Source organism: Colossoma macropomum, unplaced genomic scaffold (genome assembly GCF_904425465.1).
Source record: "Colossoma macropomum unplaced genomic scaffold, Colossoma_macropomum, whole genome shotgun sequence".
Lineage (NCBI taxonomy): Eukaryota > Metazoa > Chordata > Actinopteri > Characiformes > Serrasalmidae > Colossoma > Colossoma macropomum.
Window position 1 is genome coordinate 630,935 of NW_023494797.1, and position 26,589 is coordinate 657,523.

The 26,589-nt window shown below is 36.6% G+C and overlaps 1 protein-coding gene across 13 annotated transcripts; it reads right to left on the reverse strand.

Annotated features, from left to right (window-relative positions):
• Positions 1–971: 971 nt before the first annotated feature.
• Positions 972–21,640, reverse strand: tnnt3b (troponin T type 3b (skeletal, fast)). Of its 13 annotated transcripts, none has more exons than XM_036583930.1 (16): positions 21,562–21,631; positions 19,532–19,571; positions 19,422–19,432; positions 18,657–18,671; positions 16,737–16,886; positions 15,571–15,588; positions 15,221–15,241; positions 13,548–13,566; positions 11,935–11,980; positions 11,571–11,687; positions 10,498–10,575; positions 9,353–9,466; positions 9,037–9,146; positions 6,958–7,048; positions 3,953–3,993; positions 972–1,261 (listed from the first exon to the last, which is right to left on the reverse strand). In XM_036583930.1, the coding sequence occupies exons 2-16, from the start codon at positions 19,549–19,551 to the stop codon at positions 1,225–1,227; spliced, it is 888 nt and encodes a 295-aa protein (XP_036439823.1). In that variant the 5' UTR covers positions 19,552–19,571; positions 21,562–21,631; the 3' UTR covers positions 972–1,224. The 13 variants fall into 13 exon arrangements, with proteins under 13 accessions (XP_036439823.1, XP_036439824.1, XP_036439825.1 ...); XM_036583931.1 differs by lacking the exon at positions 3,953–3,993 and adding an exon at positions 4,961–5,001; XM_036583932.1 differs by lacking the exon at positions 18,657–18,671 and having other exon boundaries at positions 21,562–21,640.
• Between the last annotated feature and the right edge of the window lie 4,949 nt (positions 21,641–26,589).

A 26,589-nucleotide genomic window follows, 5' to 3' on the forward strand; every position in this document is an offset into this window, starting at 1 on the left:
AGTGGTCCTGAATCTGCTGCCTGATGTCTGAGGTATTGTTTGAGTGTTTTGTGATAAGGTTTTGCCCTAAAGCATTTTTAAAAGAACATTCATTATAACATTATAAGGCAACATTGTTGCCATATTTCTTTTTTCCTTTTTTCAAATGTATCACTACTTTACCATTATCAACATTACATATAAAAACTCAAAAGACGTGTAGGTTCACTGTTAATCTGGATAACACATAAAATGGCTATATTTGCATTGTAGACATCACAAACCCTGGAATTAAACAGCATTAGTCTGACTGGTTCCACTCTGACGGAATAAAGGAGCCATTAAATCAAAGCCTAGTTAAATATGTGACAACCAATTTTTGACAATTCTTTTTGTCTCAGTAGGGTCTCTGTTCTTCCCTATCCGATGCAAACTCAATTAGGCACCACAACACCCTGTGTTATTACATGGAGTTGCTAGTTTATTAGGTACACCCAACTTATACCTACATTTGTTGACCATTTTATCATGTACTACCTCTACCACTGTTTGATTTGGTATGTAGTACAAGACATTTTATGTACTTGAATGTAATGCACAGCATTCAGTTTATACTTTCGTCTGCATGTATCAAACATTGCGGAGGGGGGTGGGGTGGGGTGGGGTGGGGTGGGGGGCACTGATAGGGAGACAATGGTGTGAGTGTTTGATTGAGGGAGTCCAGTGGAGGTTTTCATGTTAGTGATACTCACTAGTTCATGTCTCACTGGAAGCTCTTTTTCTACATCCAAACATGGCAGTATAAACCTAAGGAAGCCATTTTTCTCCTGATTTTATTGGATTTAATTTTATGTTGATACCTACACCAAGAGAAGTTTCTTGTACATCTGGTACTTGGTAAATAAAGATTCTGATTCTGATACCACCCACTCTGCAAAGTGTGAAAACATGATTTATTGAACCACAAGACTGTAGAAGAAATACAGACAAAGCTGGTGAGCCAGAATTTTATTTACAAACACACAGAATAAGAACCCAACAGCGGTCAGCGGGAAGAGGGGTCTCCCACTGCTAGTATTGGGCCTGACGGAATACATAAGGTAATTGGTAGTCAAAGCTGAATCTGTCTCTGGCTGTCTGAAGACCAGGAGTACAGCTGGCGGAGGCCAAGTGGACACGGCCCTGGCATGGAGCAGTGGATCAGGGCATGGCTTGTCCAATGTTATGGCCTTATTGATGAGCTCTTTACTTTCTGCGGCGAGCAGCAGCACCCTTCTTGGAGCTGTGATGAAATGTATACAAAAAAAAACATTTTTTTTAAATAATTTTAAATAATCTTATTATCTGATTCAGTGAAAACGATTTTGCATACTGTATTGGTAGATAGATTCAATTTTTCATGAAATAAATGACAAAGATGTGAAGATGTGTGCTTTAATCCAAATCCGAACCTCTATCCTTCTCTATGCCATAATTTGAGCATAAGGTAGTTTTCCTGCTTCTTTGTGACATTTGTAAATACCTTTGGGCATATCTGTCACTTTTGCTGGAGGATTTTTCTGTTAACAGTTGATTACAGTATTACGGCTCATGTTTACTTAAATTTGAGTGTGAATATATATGTGGCCAGGGGTGAAGCTGTTTTGTTTTATGATTTAGTAGTTGTTTAGTTAGTAGTTGATTTAGTACCTAACTACATCTGTCCATCATTTCCAAATGAATAAAATAGCACATGATTACAATTATTGCAGAAAGTAAGATGAAAGACAAAACTGTGTTGACGTATTCAACTGTGAAAAGAAAATAGATAGCACCCCATAACCCCTTGGCTACGCCTCGGTATGCGACCAGGGGGCATTACAATTGGTTAGGCCTTGGAGTTAGGAACTGACAGTGGAATCAACCAATCACATTTTGATTTAGAATAGATGGGACAAATTGTCTGACAAAAAAGTCACTCTAGGCCTTCTGGAAGTCTGAGATACATCAACGACTGCAAATATGGGTGAGTCTAACAAATGCATTTCAGTCAGATTTTGAACTGAACTGAAAACAGCAGTAGCAGATCTGTCTTTACTGAGTCACTGTAAAAGCTGCACCGTAGTGCACCATAATATATGTTCATGTCTGTTACAGGCTTCAAAATAAAACTTATGGAATGTCTTGTCTAAACTAGAATGGCCAAAAAAAATCAATTATGGTAATGTGTAGGAATGAGCTTTGGGCTGAAACACACAACAGAACAGGTGCTTTTCAATGTACTCTCTATCTGCTGCATCTGTTTCATGTAGGTGATTACCATTTACAATAATTTGCCTTTAACTGCACCTTTTTAACTTGCAATGTCCCTCATTGTACATTTTAATTTGTCTTTTAATTGTATCTAGAAAAGATTAGAAAACCCAATTACTAATAACACGAAACATGATAGAAGCCAATGAGTATACTGACAAATGAGTTTCAAGAAAATAGGTTTTCTGTTCTTTTACAACACAAAATTAGTGACCATGGTTACTGACTGTATCAAAATTTCTTCTAGGCTTTAAGGGTGAGTTTAACCCTCCCACTGCAGAACTCCTCAAGCAGGTTAATGTGAGCTGTTCTCAGCATGCTGTGTGTCAACACTGAAAGCAGGGTGGAGATGTAGTTGTGTGCTGCATGCAGGACTTACCGCTGCACACCGTCCTTCAGCTCTCACTAAAGAGAATGACTTAACAGATCTCTGACTGTTTCATTTTCTCATGACTATTGCTGGTTTATGCAGCACAGTATCAGAACTCACATTCTCACACACTCATTTCTGTAACATCGCACAGCAATGAAAAGATAAAGCCCAAAGGTTTTGTATGCTAAACTTGCTTGAAGTATAAAGAAACTACTTAGATGTGTTCTACAAAAAATACCACTAAGTTGACACACAAACAACAACTTTCTCCATTCAGTCCGGTGTCAGTAATGAAATATATTACTCAGCCTTTTGAGCCACTGAGGAGACAGCTATTTATATTTTTTAAAGGGCCCATATAGTGTCCATAAATGGAATCTAACCTGCAAAAACATCCTGACTGAATTCACCAAATTAACATATTTTATATGTCTTATTTTACAGTATATGTCAGATCACATTGATGTTATATAGAATGTTTGGTTTTTGAATAAGTGAAAATAGAGGAGAGCCGTCAAAACTTCAGAGATTATTTTGCATACATTTGTCTTAAAGTAAATGTGGATTGGAAATCACAGAACATTTTCCTTCTGTTACCTATTTCACTGAGCGTTAAGTTAGTGTGGGGGAGGTAAAACATGATATTGGTTAATATTGTTTTTCCCCGCCTGCTGGTGCATAGTAATGTAATAAAAAATCAGAGGCAGCCCAAATTTTGTCTTTTAAATTATGACATGATGAATTTGAGCTTAACATGACCTGACCTATTATTACATAAACTTTGAATATTGATTTTAGGTTGACTTTAGAGGAATGGTAACAAAACAGCACATTTAAAAAGAGGTTAAATAATGCTCCTGCAAAAACCCACACAAATGTTATAAATGGACTTCAGAGAAAAAGTAAAATAAAAAATTTTATATGGCCCCTTTAAAACACTATGTTTGTGTGAATATGTAATTTACTGAGGTTGTTACATTTTTGTTATAATGTAGCATAACAACAAAACAATAAACCTTGGATCTTATTTTTCATAGCATTTAAAACAGATAGTGTGGCATACACATACAAATGCACATGGAGACTGCATGTTGTCCTGCTAGGATGTTCAAAAATGCCCCAAATAACCACCTTTAGTCTTATTCAGGACATGTTTTGTATAGCCTTACTGCAAATGACAAACATGCTGTCTAACAGTAAGACATCTGTAAAGAAATTACAGTGTGTGTGTGTGTGTGTGTGTGGGTGTGTGTGTGTGTGTGTGTGTGTGTGTGTGTGTGTGTGTGTGTGTGAGGTAGAACTACTTACTGCTTCTGCAGCTCATCAATACGATTGCGGAGTGAGATGACCTGAAAACAACATATGAGCCACTTTAAACCAGCCAGAATGTTACCTTTACTTGTGGGATCACTCTCACCTGGGAAACTGCTTTCCTCTGTAAAACACATATGTGCACTCATACACTCACTCTCTCTGACCTGAGGTCCAAAAGCATCGCCAGCTTTCACTGCGCTGTCAGTGTCGTTGTGTAGGGAGGGAAGTAGACTGGCAGACTGAACATAAGCAAGCCTGGGTGGGGTCCAAACACATCCACACATACTTACCTGCAGAGCAGATTGAATCTGACTGTGTAAACATCACCCTCAACAGGCTGATGTGAGCTCCATTTCAATATATCCCAGTGTACCAGATGTTAGGATAACCCAACTATCAGCAAATGAAAGTTTAAGATCTTAGCTGAAAAAATTTTTAAAAAGCCTGAGTTCACCAAGTTCACGCAGCTCCAGACATGTTGGCAGTAAGCAAACTCAGTTCAAGTTCAAAGATGTTTACACTGCAGGTTTAACTAACAATTTTAACAATAAAGTTGCACATTTTAATAGCAGAGTTTGCTTAAAATAGTAGGCAGTTAAGTACGCTCAAAGTACAGTGTTGCCCTGGCTTTCAAAACACTTCCAGATCCTTTCTGCCCTATGAATGTTACAAAACCTAAATCAAAGCCTGAAACAAAAAACAAATTTGGTCTTGTGACTTAGCTGCTTTGAGTCTCAGTTGGAGCTAAGATGACAGGGCCACTCTCTTGAACTGCTTTTGAACATTTATGACAGTAAAGTACTCTGGAAACTCTGAAAATGGAAACTGTAAAGCTGCATTCTTCTTTGGTCCTTCAAATGAGTTTGGATTTTGAGCTGGTAACCAGTTTTCATAGTAACCAGATTTTGTCATGCACGCATACCATGCTTTGCTGTCAAACTCTGCTGCTAGACCTTGCTTGTTAGGCCGCAACTGTTGCTAGACTTGACCTCAGTTACTCACAATTTACTGAGCTCCTCCACTCTCTGACGCTGGGTATTAATCTGGGGGAAATCAGAGTATATCTTCACTAACACACACATACAGTGTAAAGCATGTTTTGTGTGTAGCATTAAAAAAAAAACCAGTATGTTTTGCACAAATAAGGAAGTACAAAGGAAGAGTACATTTTACCCAGTCAAGACTCATCCTGTTTGGCAAATATACTCTTAAAAAGAAAGGCTCCTGAATGTTTCTTTGCTTGAATGTGCAGTTCGAGAAAAAAAAAAATTGATATAGAACCTTTGCATTATGTGGATATTCTTTATACTCCACACATCTTTCTTTAAGGTACTCAAAAATGGTTCTTCTACACCAGTATTTCACAATCTGGTCCCCATAACCTGTCAGACAGTCCACATTTTTGCTCAAACCTAACTCACAACACATAGGGATAAAGGAAAAATGGGGATAATCTAGGGGGCCCTGTGGACCAATTTGGGAAACACTGTTCTATGGCATTGGTCCAAAGAACCATTTTTGGCACCTTTATTTTTAGGAGTATAAACAGAATATAGCACCTCCTAAAGTCTGAAGAAACAGTTTGACTGAAAACACTCGTATGGTCATTGTTGGGACAAAACCTTATATCTTCATTTTTGTCTTTTTTTAAATAATTTTATAATTTGCAAACACCAGTTGCTCTTTACATTCTGGGAAAATTTCTTGATGAATGGACCAATAGAAGTAGTCCAAAATTATTTGACGGGGCAACAAGAGTCCTTTCTGTGTGGAGCTTAGAAAATGTGTGTGGAAACAATCTTTTAACATTATATTGCACTATAAGTTAAGAATGTTTTTCCTTTTCCTAAAAAGTTACCATTTTGGAGATACAAGGTTTGTTTCAACAGCAACGATATACTGTGTTGTAATGGGATATGAAAATTGGTGTCTTAAAGCATCCAATTGTCTAAGAATACACAACGGAAAAAAGTCATCTTAACTTTTTAAGCTGAAAGCATTTGGCCAAACTCTTCTGACATACAGTCTCAAAAATTAAGGTGCAAGTAAATGTTACTTGCTTGATATCATAAAAGAGCATCTTCCCCAAAAAAAGTATTTATTTTTTTGAATTAATGATTCTTTGGAGAACCATCTATGTAAATAACATGTAAATGTGAAGCACCTTTTCAAATTTTAAAGAATCTCCACATTATATAAAAGCTCTAGGAAGAGCCCTTAAATTGGTACAGAACCTTTACATTATGTGAAAATGATTTAGGCCCTTATCTAAAAGGTTCTTCACACTCAGATCTTTTTTCAAACATGTTTATTTTAGCACTGCACAAAGAACCCACTGTGGCACCTGTTTTAAAGACTGTAAACGTAAAAATGCAGTGAATTAAGATATATTTGTGGTAAAAAGGTCTTCCCTGTGAGGTTATTTATTGTCATTAAAACATTCATGCTCCATTTACTATAGAAAAGTATCCTTTTGAAAATGAAAAAAGAGGGCAGCTACAGCAAAACACAATAGTGTCAATACTGTTTTGTGAATAGTTCTAAATACCCTTAGAAATCAAAAGTTATTACTTTCACTTCTTCAAACATAATTATATAAGGACGTTTGATTATGTAAGGTTACACAATGGTTTTAGATTATGCATTAGATTTACATATTGTATGTATCATTCAAATCTGTACTTTTTTCTTCTTGTTTCAATGTCAAACAATAGCAAAACCTGAGAAATATAAAAGATATTTTTTCTTTCTTCAAAACAATACTGTATGCCCAACTTTTCATCCAATTCACAGCATAACAAAGAATATTACACATAGTATTGATTTAAAGTTTAGAATTGATACTTCTAAATAAATTTCTCTACTTAATTAACATGAAATTACACTATTAGGCTTTTTATCCCTGATGAAAACTGTGACTTCTAAGGGTTAACTGTACTGTGATTTTAGAATGTAATATACCAACGTAGTTCTATGATTTAGTTATTACTAACTCTTACCTCATACTTCTGCCTCTTCAGCTTCTCAATATGATCAAATTTTTCAGACTCAAGTTTGTACATCCACTCCCACAACTCTTTGGCCTTCTCCCTACAAAAACACCCACACACATCATGAACATACACAGATGAATGAAGCAACAGATACCAAAATTCACTTCAAGTATATACTCCAAACTGTCTTCATGGTTAGGACTACGAACTAAATTATCATTTTTGTGATTAAAATGGTCCAAAAACAAAGTTAAATTAACAAAGTAAAAACTGACTTACGTATGTAAAACAGAAGTAAAAACAACTTCTATATAGTAGTACAGTGCAGTTGCTTAATACATCTTAATTTGTTTGTATGTACAGTACACAGGTATGGCTTAACACATCACTGTTATAACAAAACCATATACCTTCAAAAGGTTAACATTATGGGAGAAGAATATGTAAGAAGACTCCATGTACTTCATCTAAAGAGATACTACTTCAAGTCATTTCAACATATTGGTCAATTCATCATGAAACGTTTGCTCAATGTTTTGATATAATGCTATGATGTAAAACAAAATATTAAATATTAAAGGGGAATTAAACTGATTTTTCAAACTCAAAATAGATCAAATAGTTAAGATGTAAACAAAGCCATTCAGAGTGATTTGACGTGAAATGCTCCATTGTAAGGAAATGTACAGAGTCAGAATTGTGTGCAGCAGGGGCAATAGGAACCAGATGTCTAAAGCATTTAATGCCTCTTAAAGCTATGTCACTGAAAGCTGTTACATGAAATGGTTACGTATATGCTTCCTGATGCCTGACAAATTGTTTCACAATAGCTTAAGTTAAGATTTCTGCCTATAACCTATTCTTCCAAAAACATAAATGGTGGAGAGGTACCAACAGGGCATTGTAAGGCAAAAAAAAAAAAAATGCCCAAAGACTTTACACCGATCAGGCATAACATTATGACCTTGTTGCTATGCTCATTGTCCATTTTATCAGCTCCACTTCCTATATAGGTGCACTTTGTAGTTCTACAGTCTGTAACTGTCCAGCTGTTTCTCTGCATACTTTGCTAGCCCGCTTTTACCCTGTTCTTCAGTAGTAAGGTCCCCCATGGACCCTCACAGAGCAGGTACTATTTGGGTGGTGGATCATTCTCAGCACTGCAGTAACACTGATGCAGTGGTGGTGTGTTAGTGTGTGTTGCGCTGGTCTGAGTGGATCAAACACAGCAGTGCTGCTGGAGTTTTTAAACACCTCAATGTCACTGCTGGACTGAGAATAGTCCACCAACCAAAAATATCCAGCCAACTGCGTCCTGTGGGCAGCATCCTGTGACCACTGATGAAGGACTAGAGGATGACCAACACAAACTGTGCAGCAGTAGATGAGCTATCGTCAGACCTTACATCTATAAGGTGGACTGACGAGGTAGAAGTGTCTAATAGAGTGGACAGTGAGTGGACACAGTGTTTAAAAACTCCAGCAGCACTGCTGTGTCTGATCCACTCGTACCAGCACAACACACACTAACACACCACCACCACATCAGTGTTACTGCAGTGCTAAGAATGATCCACCACCCAAATAGTACCTGCTCTGTGATGGTCCATGGGGGTCCTGACCACTGAAGAACAGAGTAAAAGGGGGCTAACAAAGTATGCAGAGAAGCAGATGGACTACACTCTGTAATTGTAGAACTACAAAGTGCACCTATATAGTAAGTGGAGCTGATATGGTCATAATGTTATGCCTGATTTGTATATTTTCAGACTTACCACAATTTTTTACCATCATCAGAATTACCTCTAAAAGCTCAGAAGACACCTGTATATTCAGGAATTGTTTGGATAATAAATAAAATGGCCATATTTGTGTTGTACACATTATGCCCCCTGAATTCTATCAAGAAATCTGAGTCTGTAAGTTTTTCTTCCATAAACTATTTCACATCGAACAACTCTGTAAATGAGTTTGTCAGTCATTTAATGATGCATAAATTTTGAAAAATCTGTGATATTCCCCTTCAACACACATTAACACATTAGGACTCTCTGAAAATAATGTTCTATGGGTATTTGTGCAGACCTTAGCTTGTCCTCATTCAGATGGTCAATGTTCAGAGGCTTGCGTCTCTCGGCCAAGATCTTCCTCTTTTTCTCTCTCTCTGTCTGCTTCTTTCCTCTCTTTTGATCAGCCTACATCAAAAAGACAAAACAACAATAGTACAACCACAAAGCAACACTCTTTCACTGAAGCTTACGTTAAATATACAAGATGGTTGTTAGTTTAAATGAGAGTGATTAAGATTTTTATTTAATTTTGATCCATTTTCAATATTACATTTTCAAAAATAACTTCTAGCACTAAATGGTAATTTGAATAGAGTGGGTCAGATATGCACCTTTTGCAAATAGCTGCTGTAGTTGGAGCCCATGCTGGTGAGAACAGATTTCTTCTTAGCATCCTCTTCTGCTTTCTTCTTAGCATCTGCTTCCTCCTTCCTCAGCCTCTCCTCCTGTTAGACATAGACACAAAAATGGGTCTCCATACACATTTTGTGAGTTCAGACCATGCCTTCACCATGTGGTGGTAGTATGAGGGAAGATTGACTGAGGGAGGGGGAGAACTCTGAGAACTTGGGCTGGAGTTCTGGGCAGCTTCTGCCTGTAGCTACAAGGCCAGATCCCCCTCATTGCTGTAGTACTGACTGTATAGGGCATTAGACTGGAAGAAGGAGGGGTTTCAGCCATGCTCTTCCCCCCAAACTTCTGTTATAACATAATTACATTGATATGCAGTTGTATGCAAACATTTGGGTGCCTTGGCCAAATTATGTTTTGTTGATTTTTTAAAATGAAATTAAGTTTTCATCCTCTGATAATAATTACTGTTATTTGCTAATTTTACATTGTGGAAAAAAATAAAACACAGAATGTGGCCTGTGCAAAAGTTATGCCACATCAGATTTAACGTTTTGTTTTATTTTTTTTTTCAAAATCTTAAACTCGGTAAATAAATAGAAATTGTGCACTACATTTTGCAGAAAAATGTCATATTGACAATCAAGACGTAATGTTACATTACATCAAATTACATTTGAAGACATTCAAACCTTTGCATACAACTGTATATGTGTGCTCACATACACATACCATATGTCAATGTAGCATCAAGCAAAAATGTAGTCCATCAGTAAATTATGTGACTTTTAGAGGTAATGTATTGTTTCTGAACCACTGAAGTAGTCTTCCAGTTAAAAGAACACTCCAGTGTTTTAGGCTAATTTTTATTTGTGCATCTATAGCTGCAGGTGATTTCCACCTACAATAATATTATGTCTATCTTGTACTTTGTTAAAGAAATAAAAATTTCGCTGACTCAAAATGCTTTTATATTAGAAGCCAATAGAAGTACCTGTTTCTTTTACTTCATCAGAAGCAGATTAAAAATATAGTACCACATGTTGTAACATATGTTTAATGTGCTTCTTCACATAACACTGTGACAGCACACAGCATGCAGGAGTAAGTAGCTAGCGCAACAAACCTCACGTCTTGCTTGACGCTCTTTATCTTTCTCAGCACGAATCCTCTGCTGCTCTGCCCTCTCAGCTCTGCGTTTTTCCTGCAGACACGTCATATTAAAGTTATACCAAAATATGCAGCGTGACAACAAGCTACACTTTCTACTACTGCACAAATAAGCTGTAATAAGCACTAAAAGTTCACCAGTTTCTAAAATTGTACATACATTTACTTGCCCTGAGATTAATTAATGGATAATAATGTCTTTTGTTTTTTTTGCTTTTTTTTTTAACATGATGGAACTTCTATAGACTATACAGTGAACTATACTGTGATTTTTTTTCTCTCCTTTTCTAACACAAATGTTAGGAACATGTTTGTGATATTTCTAATGTCAGGACAAAACTTTGGCTCTCCTAAAGGATAACCTTACAGTTTTTGGAAGAAACTTTCCAATCAAAGAAATTTTATTCTAATTAATTTTAAAACATTTATATTGATCTGTTTGTTGTGAAATTTTCACACAATGTGAGGAACAGCAGATATGTTTGATTGATGTAAAAGATTAAATGACAAATATGGAATGAAAAGATTTTGGTATGTCAGTGGCGATAAATGTTGTCTGTCTAATAGATACAAGAAGTTCTACCAAATCTCTTGTGGACAAATATGTAGCACTTTTTAAAATCTATTTTTGGTCTATCAGTTAAAGTTTGAGCATGTTGACCTGATATGAACTAGCATTAATAAAGTGACAGCAGATCCCTTTAGTTACATGTGCCAGAGAGACTATATGAGGAAAATTGTAAAACCGTGCAAAGCAAGATGCTTTGTTCAATATAAAAAATTCAGAGAGATGCTTTAGACATTTACAGATGTTTTTTCTAAGAAGCATAATGACTTTTCTAAGCCTGTGCATTTCCATCAGCATTCAGTCCTGACTTTCTCCAGAAACCAAAAGCACAAAAACCAAAAATGTGTTATACTGGAATGTGTACAACTTGTTCTGCATTTGTTGCGTGAGACATACAGGAATAAACTGCATATTTCTGGGATTCTGTAAGATTTTTTGTGTTGGTAATTAGAGGAACTCACAATTCTCTCCTTCAGAGCAATAAGCTCTTCCTCTTCCTTCTTCCTGCACTCAAAGTGGGCATCAATTAGTGCCTGCAGTTCAATGAGGTCCTTATTCTGGCGCTTCTTTTGGATGTCCTGTTACAAATACACACATAGAGACACACTGAGATATCATCTTAAATCTTTCTTTGTTTTATAGCAAAGCAAAAAGCAGTTGGGAAATATCCTAGTTTATCCACATATTTGATGGTTCATCCCAAATCTGTTGGAAACATTAAATAAGAGAATTTAAATAAAAGTTTCAAAGTTGAGCAAGTGAGGTTGAAGTTGCATAGAAACGCAGCAAGCAGGGACATCACTAAAATAATAGATATCTGCTTACATCAAAGTCCACTTTCTCTCCTTCTGGGATTTTTGGTGCACTGGGTCTGAAGAGACAGACAGAGATTAGTGTGTTTCAACCACATACACTCACATAAGTGATTACATTAGTGCTGAGTGGAATCAAGAAAATTAGATACCACAATAATTCCAAATATATTATGGTATTAAATGAAATTTAAGTTTAGGTTTATAAAGTTAACTGAAATGAACATGTGTTTCCTGACAGCTCATTTTGGTTGGAATTTTCTGTTCTGGCCTACTTCTCTTCAAATTACAAAAAACACTTGCACAATATTGTAAATGCTAACAAGACAGAACATGCACGGAAGGAAATTTCCTATCTATTTTGTTTTTCTGTCTTTGGAATTGTTCATTATGAACTAGGGATGCACCATTTTTTCAGACCGAATACGAGTATGTATTTTTCCAAAATAATGAAATACCTACTTAGAATTAAATAGAGTAAATTGGTAACAATTAAAAAATTAAAATCTAGCTGATTTTTAATTAAGTGCATTACCCAGCTATGTAACATTATTTACCCAGGATCGAGCAGCACTGGAGTGGAGAAGAGTGGATTCCATGTCAGAAAAGAGCTTCTATACAGCTGTAAGTAAAGTACGTTTCATAATGTTCATGCTCCTTGCCTGTCTATTTCAACATCAGTACGGACAGCTCTGTCCAAGAACAATTTCCAATAAAGCTGTTTCATTCAAAATAACATATAGCGCTCCAAGTACTGAGCAAACTAAGAAACTGAGTCAGGTACACACAGCAGAGCCTCCTTCAAAAAAAAACCCTGCAACAAGATGTGTTAGTTTTGGCTGAGACATATACTTTGTTAGCTTTAAATATATATTAAAGAGAATGGATTTCAAGTTGTTCTTTCAGTATACCAGATGTATTCGATTCACTTGACAAAAGAGATTCAATGCTTTTGCATATTGATTTCTAAACGGACGCACATGCATATGTATGGCTGAATTCCTGCTTTGTTTTTATAAATACACTCTTAATGGCTGTGATTTACTAAAAATTGACAAGGCATGCCTCAAAGTAAGAGGGCTGATTCCACTGCAATGGCTTTATAAATCCAGGTGATATGATATTGCCTGGCATTCAAGGCTAAAGTAAAAACTAAGGATCAATATTGTGGTGTGCCACCAATATTGGTATACATCAGGCATGTCAAACTGGGGACCTTCTAGGCCAAAGTGCTGCGGAGATTAGCATTTTTCCTCTTCTAACGCTCTGAATTCAGCTCATGGACGCTTTACTAATTAGCTGATGAGCTGAATCAGGTGTGTTTAATGTAGCAGTGTGCTGAAGTCTGCAGTGTTTTGGTCCGCAAGCACTGGAGCCTGACACATGTGGTATAGATGATATACTGCCCAGCACAAGTTAGCCAAGTGTTAGCTTGATACTCTGTAAGTCTAAAATCATCAACCACCTCAACACCAACATACTAATTTAGCACTGCATGTTGCCATGTCACCCTGTAATAGTTGCAATAATAATAATATTGTGTCGTACTGTATTGTTTGTTTTTAAGATGTGGATAAATATTCCTAAACTGGAAAAGTAAAACATTTTAATGTCATTTCCACTTACTTGTATTTTGGCTTCTCTTCTACAAACAAGAACATAAAAAAGGGAGAGGGACATGTTACACATGTTAGAGATACAGTGTTCATAAAGTGTCAAAGGTGCTACAGCAATAGTTGGAGGGAATTGTGTTAAACATTAAAAACTTAATTATTTTGTTAAATCTTAGTGTCACCCACTCAGGGCCCTGTGGTTTACCAGTAAGGTAAACATAATGAGAGGAAAACATACTTAAAGTAGTGTTCCATGCAACATCATAACTTAATATGTGATTTCAAGTCAATTTGCAGGAATGTTTTTAATGTAACAAAAACACCGTAAAATCCAACATTTCCACCAAACAAGGGCTCTAGATATGCTAGTTAAGGTTGCTTTTTTGGAATTTTGAATGAAAATTAATTTTAGAATCTACTGGAAATATTAAATAAGAGTAACTAACTAAATGTTATTGCTATTGTTCTCAGTGCTGCATACTGACTTTTGGAAATATACTGACTTTTGGGAATATACAGACCTTTTTTCTCAAATTTTCCCTTCAATTTAGTCAATTCCAACTCGTTAGCTTGGTCTCTCATATCGCACAAGCCTAGGCTAACACAGTGAGGGCTAATGTCGTTCCTCTAAGTTACTTAAAGCCAGCCACAACATCTTTTCAAACTGCTGCTAACACAATGTCACTGGACAGCTGAACACGCTTGGAGAAGAAGACTAACTGGCCATTCTGTTACATCAGCTAACAGTGCTAGCTGTGTTGGCTAGCAATGTACTGGGTGTAATGATGGAGGTAGAAAAACAGACCATCCAACTCACCCCAAAGAGAGTGAGGCCACTTACGCTCTCTTAGGCTCTTGAATACAGATGGTGCTGTCAGGGATTGAACATGCAATCTTGCAACAATTAGGCGAACACTAAGCTAGCTCCACCATTTGGGAGCTTGTCTGTCTGCTTTTTAAAGATAATAAAAATGTCTCAAGCTCATTGACCAATCGCAAAATGGTGACTGTATTTCTTAACAGTGGCAGACACTGCAAATAATTATATAATTGTAATTAACCCTTGTTTGCTGAGTTCCTTCAAACTGACTTCTCAGACAGAAATCACTTAGATAAAATGAGGAATTCTAATTTGAGAACTACTTTCATATATGTTAATGTACACATTACTGAAAGACACACTGAAACAAATTCATACAATACATACAACCAATACATGACAACGAATAAACAGATACTGACATATATGAGTGTGAGTAGACACACACGGGGGGACACCTACCACCAAAGTACAAGACTACATAATCACCTTTTCATCCCTAATTTATCTACATCTTCAATTACTATGCTCTTTTCAAACAGGTTGGGGAATGTTAATATATTTTCTAATTTATGCTAGACAACTAAATTTTAGTATGTTCATTTGAATTAATGATTTATAACATTTCCTCAGTTTTGTGCTCAAGCAAGTCCAGAGAATGAAAGAACCAATGTAAATTTTAAATTTCAAATACAGACATGAGAAGGGTAAATCAGATTTAACCTTCTGAACTGCTTGAGATGGTGCGTTGTTTATCCTAACAACATTTTTGGGGGGTTGTAAACCTTGACCCTCACACCCAAACCACAAGCAAAGTCAACACCCAAATTATCAGGTGTACCAGCAGGAAATACAATACAAACTACCATCTTGCTCTCCCTCCTCCACTGGTATGGCACATTTCATGCAAAAAGAGAAAAGCAAAGCAGAGGTGAGCAGTGGGGTCACTGCGCAGTTAGAAGCAAATGTCAGCATTACATATTCCTTCACCCTTTTATCTCCTGCCCTTAGTGTCAACAAAGGCAGCAGGATGCTTAGGGCTATTTCCTGCATTCCCACTACATTACAGAACTGTTTTAAAAGTTGTAAATGGAAACAGCATTTAGAATTGTAGGAATATATAAACACGGCCAGCTTTCCTGCATGTATACATTTTTACTTTTGTCTTCGCTACAATCCGAAGTACATGTATACTATAAGAGAATGACCAACATACCTTCCTCTTCATAGGCCTCTGCATGCAGCAAGCAGTGAAAGCAAGAGCAGAACAGAAAACATTAGCTGGACAGTTCTGTGCCTAGAGTTAAGCAGAGCTGACATACTTTCTAATGCAGAGCTTGGCTGAACAGTAACATAAATTGAGGTGCTCATTTTGTAAAGAAACCTATTTAATGAAAAAAACCCAACACGACATCAGCAAATGGCAACAATTGATTTATAAAACAACCTTCATCATTAAGCTCAGTCAATATGTCATTAATGGCAACATGCAACACTTTTCCCTAACTTTTTCATGTTTGGAAACTCAAATGGAACAAAATAAGTGTTGAATAACCCCAAATACCAGAGGTGTTTCGGACTGCTAACAAAGTAAATTACCCAATATTATCATAATTAATTTCCTAGCAGTGACCTTTTTAGTTCTTATGAAAATATCCCCTCATTTTCCATGTATATTAATACATTAGTATTACACAGCAGTAACATCAGCGTGTTCATGCAATAGCACAACACCTGTGAGATACTCTGTCTGTCCAACAAAAGTTTTATACTAGCAGCAACAGTAGCAGTAGCAGTAACAGTAACAGTAACGCCATTTTAGCCTTATGCTAGCAGCAGTAGTAGAATCTCTTGGTGTTTTCAAATATGGGGGAAAAAGCATGGAGGCATTAGCATGAGTATTTTATTGGCATCACTGCTGCATGAGCACCGGTGATGCTATGGTTAATCCAAGGAAAGTCCTGGTTGCTCAAAGCATTCACTTGCACTACTCAGCTAGCCAGCTAACGCTCTGTGGAAGCCTTTAAAATGGGTTTTAGTGCCATGTTTGTTGAGCTACAGCTCAGTTGCAGCCATATCAGAGGTAAACTGGAATTGGAAAGTAAACCTTGTTTGTTAGATGCCTATTTTTTCCAATTCCTGGTCAAGGTCTTGGCTCATTGACTGAAAGGGCTCTATTGCCTCTACAGTCATGCCACCTTCACAGTGGGAACATATGAAGAGGAGGCACTTTAGCTTGAGTAATGGTAAGCACTCAACTAAGTACTAAATTAACTTGATTTGGGACTGTGGCACTTAAGGTGCACTGTCTGATTGTAGTTCTTATTTGAGCTGTTGGGGTGAATGGGTAGGGAAGGATGAATGAATATCCATGCCACATACCTTCCTCATGCACCTCTTGTACTGGCTCAGGCTCAGGTTCTTCCTCAGGCTCTGGCTCAGGCTCGGGCTGAGGCTCAGACTCTGGCTCTGGCTCTGGCTCAGCCTCTGGGGCTGCTTCTGGGGCTACCTCTACCTCTACTACCTCTCCAGCTAATGCCGCATGCAGCAAGCAACCAGGGGGAGGAAGGTGGTGCCGGTTATTTAAATGCAGAAAAGAGAGACGGCATAGTTAGGAATGAAAGATGATTTGCAGGTTAAAGAGAGAGAGTGGCTGGGATACTGAAAGAGAGGACGGATAAATGAGTGAGAGGGAGCACATGGGAGGACAGGAGGAGAACAAATCATTAGACAATCAAAAGATTGGTACAGAAAATGTCAAGGCTTCAGATGCCACAAAATGTGCAGTTGTAAAGGATATTTCATAATAAAAACTATGTTGTCCATATTTTTTTTCAAGTGGCACCCTTGGTGAGTTTAGTTAGCAGTCACTTATTAGAAAAATCATAGACTATAGGAGGCCTGAGGATTATACTTTGGAGGTGCCCTGACCCATCCCCACCTCATTTTTAGATGCCAAGCATCTAACTGACCTGGCCAATAGCTAACCTTTTTAGCAGGCTGATGTTTCTCCACAAGGGGGAGCTATTATTTTTCTATTAGGATTTGTGTGGATTGCTGAAATAGAGAAAACCCACACCAACAGGATCTCATGGTGGCAGTTTTGCAGATGGTTATTAACAATAATACTACTACTACAAAATATATTACCTCAATATTTTTTAAGTGAGACACTGTGCACCCTTGTTTGCTCATAATTATATAAAAAAATCTGGTTGGGTATACTAAATGGCAAAAATGGTTATCCATATCTAAGGTTTCTAGTATTCATCTCATCACAGATTTTTTGCATTCTCACTGCATTTACTCTACACTCTATCAGTTAATGGCTCAACTTGCAGTTCATTTTCCAACTAAAAGCTGTAACACGGTTATTAGACAAGATTAAAAGAACTGCACTTTTACAGCAAACTCTTGTTGAGGCAGGTGATGCAAAACATTTCCTAGAAATTAACGCAGAGTAATATGACTAATATATTAGCGTACTTACATCACATGCAACTCTTTTTTAATGCTCCCATTGTGTAGGTGCTATTATAACATTATCAGTAACATTTGCACTCTGTTTGGGGGAGCATAAAATACACACATAAAATGAGAGGGGGTCCACTTGAATCAGTGACATTCATTGGCTAATGACCAATAACAACCAACCAACCTTTTGCCCTGCACTATGTATTTATCATTAGTTTTTGTCCACCATGTGGAATGACTTAATTAATAAGTATCTCATGTTAATTCAGATGAGGCATTGCTCCTAGCTAGCTTGTCACACAAAATGAAATTAGAAAGGTCTTCTTCAGAAACCCCAAACACTTACACAAGTAATATACACTTAGGTTCAGTAATATCCTAACAGGGCTTTGGTTAGCAGCCAAATAATTGTGCTAAATTTAGTTAAGTTTAGTTAACAGCCAAATAACCGTGCCAAGTTTGGTTGGCAACCAGATGAATGTGTTATGTTAGGTTAGCTTCCCTAGATGTTACATGAATGTGCTAAGCTCAATTTCAGTCTCTTTTATAACAACACTGACTAAATAAAGTTCAGACAGAGAGAGGTCAGTTTTATGCATTAGTGAAAGCAACAATTATGAAAATTCCCTTAATTGTGACTTATTTTAGTTATCCATACAAAGTGAATGTCAGACTCAAATTAATATTTTGTGTAATTAGTAATAAAATGATGAAACGTGATCTAGCATTAGGTTAAGGGCAGTTATCATCAAACGTAAGGATGGAAATGTGGATAAATTAGTATGGTGGAAGACCAAGTGACGATACAATCGCCTTTTTTTCTTTTACCTTCCTCTTCGTATTCTTCATTTGCCAAGAAAGAAAGCAATAAACGGACACAATTACAATTCATGCTATTTCAATAATTATTACATTACAACTGCACATGCTTCTACTCAGCAGTATTCTGTGAGGACACTGTTTTCACAAAATTACATTCTGATGATCGTTCTTTTTTAATTGATTAAGTACCTGCTAAATATAGACAGTCCTGAAACAGGAGCTTTAAACAAATGTGTGGCCAGTACAGTCCCAAAACAACACTGTCCTCAGAGAACATCAGTAACATGAGCCTAATTCTACTGCCCTTTGCGCCTACAAGGATGTTCTTAAATTAGGTCCTCAGACTCAGACCAGACATATGTTACTGCCAAACAGCAGATGGCACTACCTCAACACTGTATGCAGTATGAGAGGTTCTGAAAAGCTTGTTTAATCAGGGGATAGACCGAATAATTGAGATATCCTAGACCTGCAGGATGAGGCTACAGACATGTTTTCATATTTATACAATAGTCTGACTTTCAAACCTAATGAGCACAAATGCATCACCAAGTAACTGCATTGTAAATGCTGGAATAAAAGCAGAAACAATGCTAACATTATAAGTATGTTTACAGGGAAAGAAGCAATTACAATATAGTAAACTCAGTGCAATGTACATTAGATATCCCACATACTATATGGCTGTACACTGGTAATAATAATAATAATAATAATAATAATAATAATAATACAAATCACTAGCATCATCACCTTGTATGTCATACTCACCCTCAACATCACTGAAAAAGACAAAAAAAAAAACATTATGAGTGTAAAATGAGTATGATCATGTTTTCAACAGAATGATATAATGAAAAAACAAAAGAATAAATACTCACACATCCTCTGTGTCAGACATAGTGCCCACACAAGTTAGAGCTGAAGCAGAAAAAAACACTTTCTCTTATTAAATACGTAATAATATTTGAGAATGAAAGTTGCATCGTATTCTACTTTTTTTCAAGCAAAGGTTTCTGAATGGTTATTAGTTTTAACCATTGGTTTTACATTATGCATTCATTTATCACTCCAAAGAACCACTATTGGCACCTTTATGTTTAAGGGTGCATGCTCTGCTCCTGTCGCACAGAGAACCCAAGCCCTTGGTTGCATACTGACTCTCAACGACATGATGACAGACTTGCCCTATACCTCATCACTCCAAATATCTCAAGACTACTGTACATCTCTTTTATCTGATTACACGCAAACAAACATATCATTGATGTTGTAACAGAGCTTCATCTCAGAAATTCTAACTTTGTAGAAGTAGCAAAGAAACTTTCCTAATTTTAATGTACATTGGTGTAAGTAATTTTGGACCATTTTAACCATTTCCACATGAATTGGCAACTGGTGTTCTCAAACTGTAAAATAACTCCAAATAAAATGTTAAGAAAGGTTGATGTGATGACAATGATATCTGTATATCTGGATGATCAGCTCTCCTCACTATATTGTGGTTAATCAGGTTGTTGTTCCCAGCCACATCACACATAGTGGCCATATTTCTGAGTTATAGTGACAGTTTCTTGTATTTTTAAGAGTTATTTAAAACAGACCTGATGATATCAATACATAATATGAATCGTGAGTAGCTTCCTTTCATATGTGAGTTTAATGCCCTGCTCGGGGGCATTCTGTGGTGCAGCTTCAGCACAGCTGCAGAAATTTTGGAGGATTATCAGAAGATTGTATTTCTCAGCAGCGACCCTTGCTCAAGGTTCTCTGCCATCCTTATGTGGGCATAACCCTCAGCAATCCTAACACCTCAGTAAATGAGAGAGTGAGAAATGGCAGATGGTCATGCTACTTCAGAACTTCTGTGATTCCAGAAATTAATACATTATCTTCTGCCGAAAATAGTCAATATATAATATAACTGATATGTGATATATATGAATTAGTTGAAGGCAAATTGGTCAAAACTAAACATGCAAAGTTCCCTTTCAATGGATGGTTTTTAAATTATATTCCAGTATTTTTCAATATAATCTTTATCTGCTGCATCTGTAGCATACATGTACTTACCATAGACAATAATTCTTTGTCAGAGAAATGCAAAAATTTAAAACACTTAACAGCCAAAGGGCAGTGCGTTTTGAGCTTTCTTGTATGGCATTGCTCCAAGAACTTTTTTGGCAACTTTCTTTTTAAAACTTTGATTTAGAATAAACATTTGATCCTTTAAGATAATTAGTAATAATGCCAGTGGTCATTAATGAACTGTTAGTTTAAAGTTGGCAGATAAACCATTAAAGCATTAAAGCATTTCAGGCCATTCTAGCCATTATCATTCCATCCATTTCTTTCTAATCCTGTATTGTCATTGCCAACAATGAGGCTGCTAGTATTGTAACACGGTGTAAAGCCATTGTAAATCCCACAGTACACTGCATTGGCCATAGTGGATTTAGAGTGTGTTAACCCAAAGAGGTCCCCTCTTTGACTGCTGAAAAGTGGTCCCACTTGACATGGCCTGTTGTATTCTATTGGTCTTGGTAGATTCCTGCTCAATTTTTGACATTAAAATTTATGAACCATCTTCTGAAAATTTCATCAGTTAACTTGAGTAAAATAAAATCGTTATCATAGTTTTGTTAAATAAATTATTCTTGTTCTTTGCAAACACTATCTCATCTTACCAATGAGCCATTACCAAGACATCACACGTCAAATTAAGCACTGCTGAAACTAAAACGTATCATTTGAAAAGAGATCATTTTTGGAGTTAATTAAAGAGAATACTAACAACCAAAAGAGTGAACAACTGATAACTGTCCTCGCTCAATGATCAGAAACCATCTAGGACTTCCACTACTCTCTCAGCTAAACTTGCAACCCATCTCAACATCTTGGAGCATCTTACCTCAGACAAGCAGAAAGAGGAGAGTGTCCTGGAGACTGGCTGCAAGGTTCTCTACACTGCCACACTTATTTGGTCCTATGTTATAGTGATACATAATCTTCTAACCCTTATTGGCTGAGAGGGTAATCCAGGCAGTTGAGGTGGACCTGCATCTTCAGAACCGCCCCTACGCACACATAGGCCCACACAAACACCCATAGCTCAATAAGGAGATCAAGAGAATAAGCCAAATGGAAGGACACTCAGCTGGGATGTCTCAATGCTATATCTGTCATAATACAAGGTGAGCAAAAATAAGGGCAAGCTGACGGGGTGAGAAAGCCTGGACTGCTTACACATGAGCCTGGCATGTGAAAAATTTCTCTGTGTGTTTTAAGGGTATATGAGACACTCTCTGGGCCTGCTGGATATAAAGCCATAGCCCATACACAAGGGAATTTATAGGCCAATGATACTATTACTGCTGCAGACAAATCAAAGAAATGTAAAATGAACACTTAAACATTTAAAACATAAAGGATGTTGTACCAAATTGGTAGGCCTATCACAATTATTACACAGTCACCTGATCACAAATATTTTGCACTGCTGTTGGCTTTCACAATCGTATGTTTACGTTGCAACAACCAGAGTGTGAAATGGGTGCATTTTTTCTGTTGGGTTGTATGTAAATGCATGTAAAAGAAAACAAAGGAGTAACTTCTAACGGTGCTTAGTACTAACTTCTAATGGTGCTATAACACCTTTACATGGCAGTCGTGAGTCATGTTTATTTATTTGAGCTGTTTCTGTCATCAGTTATGAGCTAGTAAGTATTAACAGCCAGCCAATTAAACCAGCCAACAATTAAATTGTTAAATGCAATTCTCTATATGGCAATTAAACATTAGCTAAAATCCCTTGATTGTAACAGGCCTATTATATGGTTATTAGCATATCAATTAACACTCATGACAAACTCCCTTATTTATTTGTCAACACAGGAAAGAAAATGTCTTTTTTCCAACTAACAATGTGAAAGGTTTGATAATCCAAAAAATTATTAAAAATTCACAAGTGGAGAATTTTATTGCATTTATCTGTGGTTTTCCTGCTCAAACACACCTGATGCAATCCATCAGTTAATTACCAGGTTTCATCTCTGTTTTTGAACAGGGAAATCACCCAACTGTGACTTCCAGGACCGGAAGTGATGCCTCCTGCTCTATATCAACAAGCTATTTGGTAGACTTGCTAGGAAAAATGCCTCTATTGCAATCATTTCATAATGTCAAAGAATCTGTCAGCCCTCCTCTCCCAGGTTTTGTTTGTGAGCTTGTGCACATGTTAAGTATATTTCTGGGCTGTATTTCAGTACTGTTGTCAATTTCTTTCAGTTCATCCAGTGACTGTTATTTTGTCTATTTTGCATGGAATATTGACTTTACTAAAATTGTTTTGCCTGCCCTATGTTTTGACCCCTGCTGCTTTTGCTGAAGACAATTCTCAGAGAAGCTACAGTAACCATACAAAGCATTTGAAGCCAGTCACCTATGCTGCAGGTTTGACGCACAAAAATGTCATTTGGGGTCATAAGTATGAAAATATATGTAGAATCCCTACTAAGATGAAATGGATATGTTTTTAATTTTGTGTAGATGCTTTTCATCATCATAAATTAAGAGCGAAGATGGTAAAATCAGTGTGGATTTGGGACAGTGTGCACATGCATTGATCCACTCCCTTTATTGACCCATAAAAGGCTGGAAATGGCCAATGATTAACCCTTTTAATATTCACTCCTTCATGATTGCCAAAAACTGCACATAAAGAGACCCTTAAGTCTGATTAGTCCTCTAATGAGGCCGCTACTGCGGATGTCAGTCAACAGTATGATTGTGTGTTGATAATTTGGGAAAGTGGTCATATTTATTTATCTAAAAATGTCTTAAAATATTATTTTAACCAGTGAAGTCATAATAATATGTGCCAAAAATGTATATTCAACTTGGATATCAATTTAAAAAGCATGAATTCTGCAGTACCTCACCATTCCACCAGTTGTCAAAAATTCCTATTTTCCCAGAAATCCACCTCCAGAGTATGTTGACAAATAGGCTACAAAAATTCTTATGTGAAATTTTACTTTCATAGATATAGATTTTTTTGTTACTGTTTTATATGTTATTTATGTTTTTATATATTAAATTATATTTTGTATAAATATGTGTGCTAGTCACATTCATGTCAACATCAAACTTTACACCACCACCTATAGAATACATATCATAGGGACCATTCTACCAAATTAGTTAAAACTGTGAACCCACAGTAAAAAAGAAACTATTTTTAAAAAAAGAAGTAATCAGATCTAGACATGTAGAAGGATAATGTTATGGTCTATTTAAACTGGTGCCATTAATTGAGACAGTCATAAGATGAATACATGCAAAATCATCTTTTATAAGGTATTTTCTTTTAGGTGGTGGCTGTCTCAAAACCCCTAAATTTGAATTTAAAACTTTTTTCAGTGTTTTTTTCAAAGATCTATTTAATTTTTTTAACGAAAAGTTGAACATTTAGATTTATTGTAAGTTTAATTTTTAAATAAAAAAAACCCTCCTTGCTATTCAAAAAAATGCTGGCCCTCATTTTCATGTCACAACTGTAACACAAAAAGTAAAGCATTATTTTAGCCACACTGCTGCATTGTAGAGCAGGACGTGAGACCCTGTACCTCCAGGCCACATGGTAAGCAGTTAGATCCCATTGTTGTGAAATCCAAAAGTCTGAAAAGCAATGTGTACTCTTGTGTACAACAAAAACACACATATTTTCTGTAACTAAGGAATTTTTTATGTTTCAATGAAAAATATTATGATTTTATGTGTGTACAGCTGTTCAAAACTGTGTTTCTTAGTAATCTACTGGCTAGCTTTTTTGAGCTTTCCTCGAAATTAGCTAAAATTATCTCTAACACTTGGTAGTTTCAGTAGTGCTATGACTATTTAGCTAGTGACTTTTGAGTCTAGTAAAACATCACTGATTTTCAATCATTTCAATAAAATAAACATAATTAAGATATAGGGCTAAAGCATGTCTAGCTCCTATTTAGGGGTGCTAAATTGAGTTTTTTGGGGTTTTTTTATGAAAGCTTGTCTCTGATTAGCAAGCTCTCTCTCTCCTACTCCTTCCCCGCCCCACTCTCCTCGAAGCCGTGCAAAGAGTGCACGCTCGCACACACACACACACACACACGCTCGTGCCAGTTACTGTTTGACTGTCTGTGGTGTCGTGGCTCCAGTAAGTAGTGCAGACCAGGATTTCTTTACTATATCACTCAGCACCAGCACATTACAGTCATTAGCAGCAGTCCTCATTTTTGCTGCATTGAATCACAGCTCACTCTTTGTGTTGTTATTGTGGGTAGGTTTTTTTTGCAGGTTGTCAATTAACCACTGTCCACTGTTTGAATTGGAGTGAGAGAAGCTAGCTGTTGTGGCATTGGTGTTGTGTTGATATTAAAGCCAAGGTGCTAGAATAGTACTGTCTGTATGTGTATCAGCTAATTAATGTTATAGAATGATATAAGATATAATGGGGGGAAAAAAACAGGGGGGCAGGGGGTAGCTGGTGTCATTGGGTGCTCAACCCTGGTATAGGGTCACTCAAAGCAAAACAATTTTAGTCTAAGTCAATCAAAAGTTCAAAATTTGTTTTGAACTCTGGACTAATGGATTAATGATCCATACACACTTACTAACACATAACTCTCCTTTTTCATGTAAATTGGTATTTTTTTTACTTTGACTCCTTCTCTGTTACAGGAACCTTTCTTATTGACTTAAAGTCAACAGTAATTGGAAATCGTAATGCATTTTTCTTCTGTACCTAGACATATTTCCAAGTGAAACACATTATCAGGAAAGGTCTCTGAGCTAGCTGAGTTTTTTTGCTCAGTCATAGGTGGGGGTGGTGGGTGGTGAGGTGAAACAGGATATTATTGGTTAATTTCCCCGCTCACTGGTATATAGTGACATAAATCAAAACTCAGAAGACATTTCAGACATGAGCAATAGTCATTAAATTTTGATTAAATGTTATGGAGAAATAAGAATTTTGTGTTTCAAAGGGGCATGAACTAACAACGTTAAAATACAAGGTTTCAATTTCAGGTTAACTTTTAAACTGCACTGCATGCACAACCATATCATTTGTTTATGAATCATTTACAATAAAACATTTTTCAAGACAAAAGCTTACTGCTGTATAGGTCACAGTCTGCTCAGAGTGAGATACTACATGACATTTTTTGATGGTTTTTATTTATCTTTGATGTAAACAAAAGGGAACAGTATGTTATGGTACAGGAATCTATCATGGGGATATTTTTCCACACCGCCAAAGGTCAGTCGCAGAAGCTGGTTGCATTTTCTGCTTCTCATAATCCGATTAATCCCAAATTCAGTGATGTTGAGGTCTGGGCACTGGGTAGAACAGCCCATTGTTCTGAGAACACCAGCAGCTTCTTTGTTTGATTTGCCCTTTTTTTTCTTTTTCATCTGTTTCCCTTTCTCGGTAATGGCTTCTTGACAGCTACACATCTTCTCAGACCTGTAGACTTGAGTTGTCTTTTCAGAGTGGAAGGATGGACAGAAATACCTGTAGACTTTGTTTTATAGGAGAAATATCTCCTGAAAAGTGAATAACATACTTAATGGCTTTTTTGACTGGAAATTAAATAAATGAAGACATTTTTCACAGTACTGTATTTTTTTATCAATGCAAGTTTGGGGAATAACGAGTGGTGGCTTTACTAATTTTTGACATATATTACAGACCTAGATAAATGACAGAGGGTGTCTCTGTCATTTGTCTAGGTCTGTAATATATGTCAAAAAAGAACAAGTTCAGACATCAACAATATCCCCTGTTAGGACATATGGCATCATGTATTTTAGAACAAAATGTGGTTTCCCCTGCTCTGATGCAACAATTGCGTTGTCGTTGGCTCTTCTAGTAGGTCAATGATTCATATGTCAAGAATTT

Bases quoted from the DNA above. Each gene is read 5' to 3' on its own strand.
- tnnt3b (XM_036583930.1), bottom strand. From the start codon at position 19,551: ATGTCTGACACAGAGGATGT. The intron at 11,688-11,934 runs GTAAGCAGATAT...TATTTGTAACAG, and splicing joins GAGAGAAAGTGGACTTTGAT to GACATCCAAAAGAAGCGCCA. The intron at 3,994-6,957 runs GTAAGAGTTAGT...TGTTGTTTTCAG, and splicing joins TGAAGAGGCAGAAGTATGAG to GTCATCTCACTCCGCAATCG.